General features: G+C 41.4%; 1 protein-coding gene across 1 annotated transcript; it reads left to right on the forward strand.

The window, feature by feature from the left end:
• The first annotated feature begins 1,062 nt into the window (after positions 1-1,062).
• On the forward strand, positions 1,063-6,527 carry drd1b (dopamine receptor D1b). The gene is made up of 2 exons (XM_027026382.3): positions 1,063-1,486; positions 1,983-6,527. The coding sequence occupies exon 2, from the start codon at positions 2,245-2,247 to the stop codon at positions 3,577-3,579; it is 1,335 nt and encodes a 444-aa protein (XP_026882183.2). The 5' UTR covers positions 1,063-1,486; positions 1,983-2,244; the 3' UTR covers positions 3,580-6,527.
• The last annotated feature ends 4,651 nt before the right edge of the window (positions 6,528-11,178 follow it).

Consider the following 11,178-nt stretch of genomic DNA (forward strand, 5'->3'; position numbering starts at 1 on the left):
ATAAACGAGGAATCATTTGGTTTTATATGCTAACACATTATGTCAGTACCGGGGGGAAGGGTAAAAGTTTGTTTCTATATCAAAGCCATAGATGAAACTCCTTGTCAATGTCATATAGTGCACATCATGTCACGGTATATTCTCATTTTATAATTAGGCTTCATTTGACATTTACAGTTACATTTTAATACATTTCTTAATCTCAAGTACATACCATAGTGAAATCAAATTTGATCCTCTCTCCCAAAACAAACTTATCTTTTTGTGCTCCTTTGTTTTGTGGCACATCTCTGACCCCGTAGGCTCTTCAGGCTGAGCTGGTGCGCTAGCGTCCTCGTCGCACACGGGCATTTGGATATTCCGGCTACGAGGACTTTTGCAATTGCTTGACTACGCGAATTACAAGCGCGCAGTCTAGACATCGCAGGCTGCACAAAGCTGTCGAGGATTTGCTTGCTGAATCATTAACATATTTGTTTTTACCTTATTGAGCATTTCATAATAAATATTACTGACACTGACGGACGGTCTGAGTTATATTAATACGGAAATTAACGCTACATCCTGATTTCCCTACAGACCATTCATTCATGTGTTAATGACTTGATCCAGTAGATGTCCTCAATGAGCCATTTTGTATGCAAATATATGGCAGTTCGAAGTGTCTTGCGGAGGCATGTTTTGCACCAATAACGGTACTATAATGTAATATTATAATATTCTGTATGAACACCAATTAGCTCTAATACCTAATACCACTCCCATTATATGTTATAATAAGAAACAGTAAGACAGATAAATCACGTTTTATGGTCTTGTCTCTAGCTAATATCGTAGACTGCATATAACATAGCAGATACGTGTATTAGTCCGGTCAAACAAACAAACAAAAACACGAAACAACCATCATAATGTTATTATCCGATTTTACATTCGAATAACTGGCGAGCGATTGAGAGCGCACAAACCAGGTTCGATTTAATGACTATCCTCACTTCACCAAAATACGCCAAAAACCAAATACGTCAACACTGTCTATGAGAAAGGACGGAGGGTGGGTGCTGTTCTTTTAAACTTGAATGTGTAAGTTGCACAGTAAATCGAACGAGTGATCCGACAAATTCTAAACCAACTGGACCGTCTACTCCTCTACTGGGATATTGGTTACGATAAGGACAGTTTATTTCAAGGAACGACACTGGAACCAGACTGAAATGTGTTTGCAAATTTTCAAAAGTGAAATTAAACGAATCCTTGAAGAATGAAATGCACAGACATTCTAAGACTGAGTACGTTCCAAGTGATGTGAATGAGGCGACGGCAAGTGCGCAACATTACCGACTGTTATCTTAACTAATAAAAAATCGTATGCCTTTGGAATATTAAACACGACCAATCTACCTTTTTTGAAGAAAGTTGACCCTGGGACATTCAAAATGCTTTTTTGCCACAAACTGGGACGACAAGGAACCCTAACAACTGGAACGTGAGAAAGGACTACTTGTGTGTGATTTTAGAATAAAATTAATAAAACGAGAACATACTAGTCTAATTTATAGTTACGGTTCCATTTATAGTGTTTGATCGTTCGTTTATAACAATTTGTGAGTTTTACCTGTATATCAGCGTCCACTCTCCTCTTAAAAATGACGAAATGAAATGTGTGTTCTATAGACACCTAAACGGGTTGACTGAAGCTCTGTGGATAAAACCAAACATACATGGTCATCAAGAAGTACAAATCATACCAACGTAGATACAATCAATAGACTATATCGATAAGCTCATATATAACGCTAATGATCGTGACTGCCCACGTTTGCCTAACATTCTGAGGAGAATGTGCTGTTAAACTGAGTGAACACTGACAGAAAAAGGGCAGACTATTCACATGGGGAAAATATAAAATAAATAGATAAAATAGTATTAAGTAATTAAATAAGATTTTTGAGCTTGTTTAAAATAATTTTGTTTGTTTTCAGCGCTCTTGATGATCAAACCCTGTTCATTGCAAATGTGATTGGAGACACGAACACCACTTTATTAAGGCTTCTGGCAAGGTAATGTTAAGATAATGATGCAACAGTTCTTGCGAAATGACTGCTACAACGAGCATGGCGATAGATCATCCAGATCATCTAGTCAGTCAGTTGAATGCAGCAGCTCCGCTTCCTGTATAATCATGTATAACTTTGAACTACTGGAATAATGGGGTGACTGCCGCTACTACTCAGTGAAAAAGCCATGGATGTGAACTACTCCACGGTACTCGACAGCCATTTATCACAGCGCGATTCATCCAAGCGCGTTCTGACCGGCTGCTTCCTTGCGCTCCTCATTCTGACTACTCTGCTGGGGAACACGCTGGTCTGTGCTGCTGTCACAAAGTTTCGCCACCTACGCTCCAAAGTCACCAACTTCTTTGTTATCTCACTGGCCATTTCAGACTTACTGGTGGCCATCTTGGTGATGCCATGGAAGGCAGCTACAGAGATTGTGGGGTTCTGGCCCTTTGGTGCTTTCTGCAATGTCTGGGTGGCGTTTGACATCATGTGCTCCACTGCCTCCATTCTGAATCTGTGCGTCATCAGCGTGGACCGCTACTGGGCCATCTCCAGCCCATTCCGCTACGAACGCAAGATGACACCCAGGGTGGCATTCGTCATGATCAGTGTGGCGTGGACCCTATCTGTGCTCATCTCCTTCATCCCTGTGCAGCTGAACTGGCACAAAGCACAGAGCACCAGGTACGCGAGGCTAAATGGTACCCACGGCAATGCCCCCCCAGACAACTGCGACTCCAGCCTCAACCGCACATATGCCATCTCCTCCTCGCTCATCAGCTTCTACATCCCCGTGGCCATCATGCTGGTCACCTACACCCGCATCTACCGCATTGCCCAGAAGCAGATCCGAAGAATCTCTGCCCTAGAGAGGGCGGCCGAGAGCGCCAAGAACCGGCATAGCAGCATGGGCAACGGCGGCGGCATGGAGTCAGAGAGCTCCTTCAAGATGTCTTTCAAGCGTGAGACCAAAGTGCTGAAGACCCTCTCGGTCATCATGGGCGTGTTCGTGTGCTGCTGGTTGCCTTTCTTCGTGCTCAACTGCATGGTGCCGTTCTGCGAGGTGAGTGCCGGTGCTGACTTCCCCTGCATCAGCCCCACCACCTTCGACGTCTTCGTGTGGTTCGGCTGGGCCAACTCCTCGCTCAACCCCATCATCTACGCCTTCAACGCAGACTTCCGCAAGGCCTTCTCCATCCTGCTGGGCTGCAGCCAGCTGTGCCCCGGCGCCGACACCATCGAGATCGTGAGCATCAACAACAATGCCACCTCTGAGGCTGCCTCGCAATATCAGGCAAAAGGCCTCATCCCTGAAGAGGGTGAAAGCAGCAGCTACGCCATCCCGCACAGTGTCCTGTGCCAGGATGAGGAGGTGCAGAAGAAGGATGAGGACTCCGGGAGCAAGACCTTGGAGAAGCTATCGCCATCCATGTCGGGGAACCTGGACAGCGATGCTGACATTTCTTTGGAAAAGATCAACCCCATCACACAGAACGGGCAGCACAAATCCTACTGAGCTGAAGGCTATGGGGTGTACAACCTTGAATGACATAAGGGAATACTCCCAATCCAGCCAACTTTGAAAGGAATTTTGGGGAAAACGGAGTTTCCTTCAAAACCTTAAAACAGCATCTTGACTAAATAAAAGTGAAGCTCAAAGGAATGTTCAAATTGGAGTCAGTTTTTGGACTTTGTATAGCAATCTGCAAAACACAGCATTTGTTATTGACAGGTTAGTTATGCATTCGATAACTTGAAACGAAGATGCATTCGTATGTGCACACATTTTACTATATTTCATTTTAGATGTTTATACATAGGCATGTCTGTATGGTTGTGGCAGGAACACTATTCAATCTACTTACTGTCAACAGAAATGTACATATAATGTACATATAATGTTTATCAGTCAGCTCAGTTGACAGGTCTATATGCTACTAGTTGTGCTAATTCTATTTCAGCAGATGCAAGTGTACTCAAATGTTCTTATCCTGCAGAGGAGCAGGAGCGTCTCTCAGCCACTCCTCTACGTGCATTTCTCTAGTGCGAGCTGGAGGAAATGATGATTCTGTGCATTTTGAATTAGATATATCAACTGATGTATCAGTTTTATGGACGTAGGATTCACCTCAGCTTTAAAAAGTGTTCTTAGCATTTTTTAAAATCTTAGCTCTGTCATTGGTGCAAGTCTTGTACAAGAAATCGGACCGGCACAAATCGCTCGTGGTTCTGCAGGTGGTCCCAATTTTCCTCTAGTCAGTCAATGTAAGAAAATTCAACTATTTATGTTCTGGACTCTATGAAAGCTTGCTGAATCTCTACTGAAAATACTTTACTGAAAAACTCTACCAAAAAGCCTTGTTGAAAATGAGAAGGGTATTATCTCACGTTTGAATCTGTATGCACTGCTGCAGTTCCCCACAGTGTGGCCGTCCAGTCTCTATATACTTATCTTTCTTATGCCATCACAAACTGTTTTGCCAGCTATAATAGGCAAAACACCATTGTTGGTCCAAATAAATATGTTGGTAGGGTATTTGTAAAAATTATTTTAAACATTTTACAGTACAATGTGCAAGAATGTTAAATGCCATCAATACATAACAGAATAATCTGATCATTCATTTCATGCAGTCTATCTACCTGGAATGCAAATGACTTCTTGTGTATTTTATGAAAACTACTGATACTTCACACTGGAGAAAAAAACATCCACTTGTGGGGGTGGAAGGTAGGATGTAATCAAGTCTAATCCTTAATTGGAGCAGATCTAAGACATTTCACAAATCTATTTTCATCCACTCCACTCTTATTTTTAGCTTATGTTCTGAAGCAAGTAGATGAGAAAGTTGAATTCTAATGAGCTATGCCCTAATCTAAACAGTAATTAGACTCAATCAGCTCATTGAAAGCTGGTGCTGTATAGCAAATAACCAGCTTCTGTAACCTCAAACAAACATCTCTGGACTTATCAGTAATCACTATCAGTGATTTCAGTACACATTAGTAGGGACCAGGTTACTTTATACTGAGATAAAGTAACTATTTGGTGCCATATTATGTCAGTTATTTTTATTGGACTGTATTGTATGGTTATGCAAGTGGTCTAGATCCAAGCTAATTCTGGGTCATAAAAACACAGCCAGAGATACCTGTTAGCATACATCTGTCAAAACTTAAAACATGCAAAATTATAGGTCCAAAACTCATATAATCTTATGTCTTGTGAAGTTGTGAGTACATGTTTGTTGATATGCCACTTGACATGCATCTCTGAGAGCATTTTTGTTGCTATTGTACTTAGTCAGTTGAAGCACTTTTCCCTCTTGAAAATCTTAAACTTATAACCGACCTTCTGTGCACAGTGCAAAAATCTTAAAGCACCCCAGAGGCTACTTTCCTTGACACTATCCTTCTCTTTTTTTGCACATGTCTGTACAGATGTTAAAATGATTTGTACATCGTTACTCTTAACAGTCACCTTTTCTGTAGGTCTCAACACTGGGCTGAACTGAGGTGTCACTGAGGGATATTGTGGGTGTGGCGTGGGGTGGGGTCTGGTGGGAGGGGAAGATGGTTTTCCCTAAAGTACTATTCGCTCCAGGGAATTGTCCAAATGGTTCTATTTTGCCAACCTCCAGCCCATCCAAAGCTGCCATGGAGATACTGAGTTTTTTGTTTATTTCCCATAACCATCTCACCTTGAGTGCTCTTTTTAAAACACAAATATTTATCTTACACCTTGACAAATCACAGCTTTAAAGACCATGATAAAAATGACAAAAGAGAGGTTTATTTCACTGTCATGTTTCCTCAGAACATTCATCATCATCAGCCCCATTCTTTCAGTTTGACAGCTTAGCATTTATTATGAACCAGTGAGGCATTTGAAAAAGACCCAGGTGTTGCCATTTCTGCTAATACTGAGATATCTTAATCAGCATAATTTTAAAAAATGCAGTAGCATTTTATGGAAGGTAGTCTCCTGTTTTTTTTTTTAAAATATTTTCTCTCCCTTACCATGTTACTGACACCAACTGCCTTCTAGACCTTTTGATAACATGGGAATGCTTTGTTAGTAACAAGACTATCACACTGTCAACACACACTGTAAATTTATACAAAGAGGTCTGGGTCCATTTGAAAGCAGAACCAGCTCCACAGCCAAACATAAATGTAACTCAACTGGGATGAAATGTATTGTATGATGTTCAAATGTAGATGTAAATTGTATGCTATTTATCTTTAAAATCCTTATATGTGAATAGACACAACGAATATATGTGCTGTTTTTAATGTCGTCTGTAAATGCTGTGAAGGCACTGTTGAGGATGCAGTGTATGTGCTACAGTTGTTAAAAGAGCATTCAAAATATACCCAAGAAATTTATTACAGTACCTGATTTACAGGCTGTATAAAGTGTTCCCTTTCTATTTGCAAAATAAATGTGGATGTTGGTTTTTGTAATAACCTTTCATGGTATTCTTTTCATCTTTAAAGTTTAATTCTGGAAGATGTCCTTTTGAACCTGTTGCCGATGGGTATGACACTACCCATTTCACTGAAATTAACTAAATTTCACTGAAATTAACTAAAAAGGATCACACAGTGTAAAATGTACCAAAACCTTTCAAAACATTGTTACTGCTGTCAAAAATTAATATTTCAATTAATATTAATATTTCACAGTATTATTGCCAGAGCAGTTGGTGCACTGTTCTTTTCATAACTGTATAATTTTCCTTTAAAAGATTGTTGTTTGGAATACAGACTGAAATCACTGCAGTAGAAAACAGACTGGAAGAGTGCAAACACTTAGAGTGGAGCTCTGGACACATGAGTACAAGTCCTATAGATTTTTGCTTTAACTATGTGTAAAGATTATATTAGATCCTTACCAGTAATGTAGTATGACTTAGGGTACAAGTAAAGGTTTTTATATTGGTACCGTGTTTGGGCAACTGTGTAAAAGATAAACAGACAACTGACCTCAAAACCACATAAAAAAAAAACAGTCGTCACACATCCAGAGACAGCGAAGGTCTCTGCAATTGATTACTACTGTTAGTTTAGAACTGCAGTTTCTCTGTGAAGCAACTTGGTATCACAAAGATTTATGGAGCAAAATCTATTTAAACATAAAGTAAATAAATAATGTAAAAAGTACACACTTGGACGCACTGTATACAAAAGACTATAAAAGTATCAAGCCTACACATCAAACCCTAAAAATGTATATTTAATTATATATTATACTTTTGATGCAACTTTTTGGTTTTTAGCAGAAGGTTTCATTTAAAAAATGTGACATCACACAGTCATTTTTTAAGGTGAAGATTGTCGGTTATTTATATAGAGATATTCATCTGTCATAACACCAGATCCCAATGCAGACTACAGTACCCAGAAGCCCGTTCGTCACCCAGTCAACAACGCGACCAATCGGAAGCGTCCAATCAGATCTGTGTCGCCAGAGTATTGAACTCACCTGTATGTCTTGATTACAAGTGTATATAAGAATGTTTCACACTCACAGTCTTTGTGAAGTAATGCCGATGGTTTATCTTAAAGCGTACCAAGTGTTCTTTTTGGATAGCCTTTCTGTGTATCGTACCCTATTCTCGTACTTCTGGTTTTTGTCTTTTTGCCTACCCGTTTCGGATTTTCTGCCTGGATGTAATTGTCGTTGCTCTTTTGGTTTCGGATTTGGACTGGTTATTTCTCTACGTTTTGGATTGCGCCTTTCTGTACCTTGGATTATTCCCCTATCCCTGTCCAATTAATAAATCACCTCCTTTTTCATATCCACAAAAGTATGGTTTTGCCCTACCCCTCACACCATCACCATGTAGCTATGCTTCAGACCTACTTTGTACATTTAGATACAAACTGTATATAAAGTGTACGTGTACATAAAGTACTGTGTATATTAAGTAAACAGACAATGCATTTGTAGCTATATCCTTGCTAAACAATTACTATTAACACGAACAAGTTTTTTTTATTAGTAAGTCATAAAATGCCCACACTAAGAACATTATTTAAAACTGTATAAGAAACTGTACAAGAAACTTTTGATGTTCACACTTTATTCAACACAGACAGTTCATAATCCTATTGGTCTATAATTCTATAGATGTGACTTAAATTAAATCAGTGATCTGACTTGCCCTTAGAAAAACGTCAGCCTAACCTTGCAAATGTAGTCTGAGCTGTAGTCAGCCATATTCTGCCTTCATTATAAAATATCACCATCATGCTTGGCTAGCAGTCCAGCTAACCCAACAGTTACTGTAACTGTTTTGCACCATCTGGCAAACTAGCCAGTTAAATTAACTTAAACTGCTAACTCTTACTAGTTCACATGAGAGACTACAAAAAATGTCTGTATAAAAAGTTTCTGCAAGTTTGCTGAAGTCAAGGTAAAGGTAAACATGCAGGGAATGGGTAAGCCAAATGCTTTTGTGAGGACCCCGTCACCGCTGAAACTGAAACCACCTCATGGGTTATTCACATTTAATAATGCAGTCCATGAGCAAGAGGGATAATTGCCATGCATACGGGACATGATTTGCAATGATAGCTACCGGATGCACTGCCTGGCCTGAGAGTTGACCCAAGAGATGACCCGAGAGCTGACCCAACAGATGACCAAAGAGCTGTTACTTTAGCCTGCCTGTCAGACCTGAACTTCACATTTAAGCAAGACTCTTCCCCCTCACTCACCACTACCATCACAAGCCTCACACATACACACAGACAAACCCAGTGGTTAAAGATAGGCCAGTATGGAAAAGCACAGAGTCAAGGTTAATGACAGGCCTCCGGCAGTGCTCTCCGTGGTGGAAATGGCGAGTGGCTATGACCATCTGTAATGTGCTTATGTAACTCAGCACTCGAGCCACTGAGCACAGTATCAGCGCTTGCCTGGATCACTAAAGATATCCAGTCTACAAAGGCGCTGCATCCCCCCCCCACTTGCTTGGTTGAAAGCCAAATTCATTCCCCCCAGCTCTTCTGAGTCACAGGCGTACTCGGGGGACGGAAATAAATAGGATTTAGCCTCTCAGGGTGGTGGACTGTCGTGCGAAATTCCCATTATTTTCACTGCCATAAAACACAAAGTACACACGCACGCATGCATGCCCACGCACATACTCACTCCATCGCCCCGAGAAATGATCCCTCGCCTCGCTTTTTCACTCAGGCCCACTCTCGCTGAACGACTCAGCAGAGGCACACGATGTTGATGGCTCCACAGAAGAAGAGGGCCTAAGAGCCAATCCCCAGACCATGTTCTCTGTGTTTTCACTGAGATATGTATAAAAGTAAAAAGGAGAGGGCAAAAGATCAAAGCAGTACTGATATCACCTAATCTGGATTCAGCAACCACGAAAACGTGAATCAGAGAATGTTACAGCTGCCATTATAAGATGGACTCAAGCAAATACTCGTTTGCCCACGTAATAAGTCGGTGGTAGATGGGACGCTAGGGACCACTCACCTACACTGAAACACGGTGCAGCTCATAGCACTAGAATGGCCGGCATTATTTCGGGTTCACACGAAAGGGTTATGTTAGAACATATGATTGATAGAATGGTCGCAGATAGCTGAATGGTGGCTGACAGCAAAATGCTGTGAAGCGCTGTGCATTTCCCACTGCTGTACTGCGGTGCAGTGTGACACTGGATCGATCCACATGACTTTGGGATGCTGCCTGACTAAGACCAACATGAGTAACAGGACTGGTTCAAGCACAAGGTGGAGGAAGTTGACAACAAATCCCACAGACTGCACTTTCAAAAGCATGAGAATGCCTAGATGGGAAAATCTAGAATTTTTCTGGAAAATAGAGCAATGCTGAGCTAGGATGGTAACTGCCCTTGTTTTCCATGGAAATGTGATTTTTCAGCCCAGTCTGGCATGCCATTATAATGAAATGACACTTCTCTGCAAGTCCATTGAATATGACACCTAGCCCACTCGCAGGAATGACTCATTGATTTCACATTTATTCTTTTACAGTCTTTCTCAGGTGAGAAGCTTCACCCCCAGTTTGTCTTGGTTTGAGCTGTGTTGTTTGCGCTTGCTCTAGAAAAGCACTTAAAATACCAGTGCTAAGAATAAAATGGCAATCCATGCACCCCCCCTCCCCATCCTCTCTGTTGCTCTCTCTCTCTGTCACTCCGTCTCTGACTCGCTCTTGCAGCATGTTGCTAATCCACTGAGAGCATCTCCCATTGACTTCTTAACTCATCTCAAGGACTCCCAGCCATCCTGTGAGCCTGGGGAGGGGGAGACTTCCTCAGCGAGACTGCCTCAGATACTCGCTTTGTTGATTTTGAGGCAGCGGTGAGCCAGAAGGTTGAAGGCTTGTTGCACTAGCTTTACATCCTTCCCTGCATTAACTCTCACATATAAAAACTGAATGACATTAAAGGGAAAGTGGCTACAAATTATGAACAGTTTCAGAGTGTGGCAACTGGGGTGATTTTAAAAATGTTATATTTAATACATATTTTATATTTAAAAATTATTATTATTATTGCCAGTTCTCATACAATACTTTGTTCTCCCCTATAATATGAAGGTGGCCTATTGGTCATAGACGACTGTTACACCACAGGACCAGATGTACTCGCACAGACTCTCAGTCACAGACGGCTGTTACACCACAGGACCAGACGTACTCGCACAGACTCTCAGTCACAGACGGCTGTTACACCACAGGCCCAGACGTACTCGCACAGACTCTCAGTCACAGACGACTGTTACACCACAGGACCAGACGTACTCGCACAAACTCTCAGTCACAGACGGCTGTTACACCACAGGCCCAAACGTACTCGCACAGACTCTCAGTCACAGACGACTGTTACACCACAGGCCCAGATGTACTCGCACAGACTCTCAGCCACAGATGGCTGTGGCATCAGAAGGGAAACTGAATTATGGTCTCAGCAGTAGCGCACAGCTTCTTAGCCAATTTCCTTGTAAAATTAGCTTCTGAGACTTTACCATGCATAATATCACAAATGCAACAACTCATAAAAGTCTTTTTAAGGGATACTGGCGTTTCTGAAAAATATTCATGATGAGTGCATAAGCGGAA

Source organism: Electrophorus electricus, chromosome 8 (genome assembly GCF_041902795.1).
Source record: "Electrophorus electricus isolate QZ-2024a chromosome 8, ASM4190279v1, whole genome shotgun sequence".
Lineage (NCBI taxonomy): Eukaryota > Metazoa > Chordata > Actinopteri > Gymnotiformes > Gymnotidae > Electrophorus > Electrophorus electricus.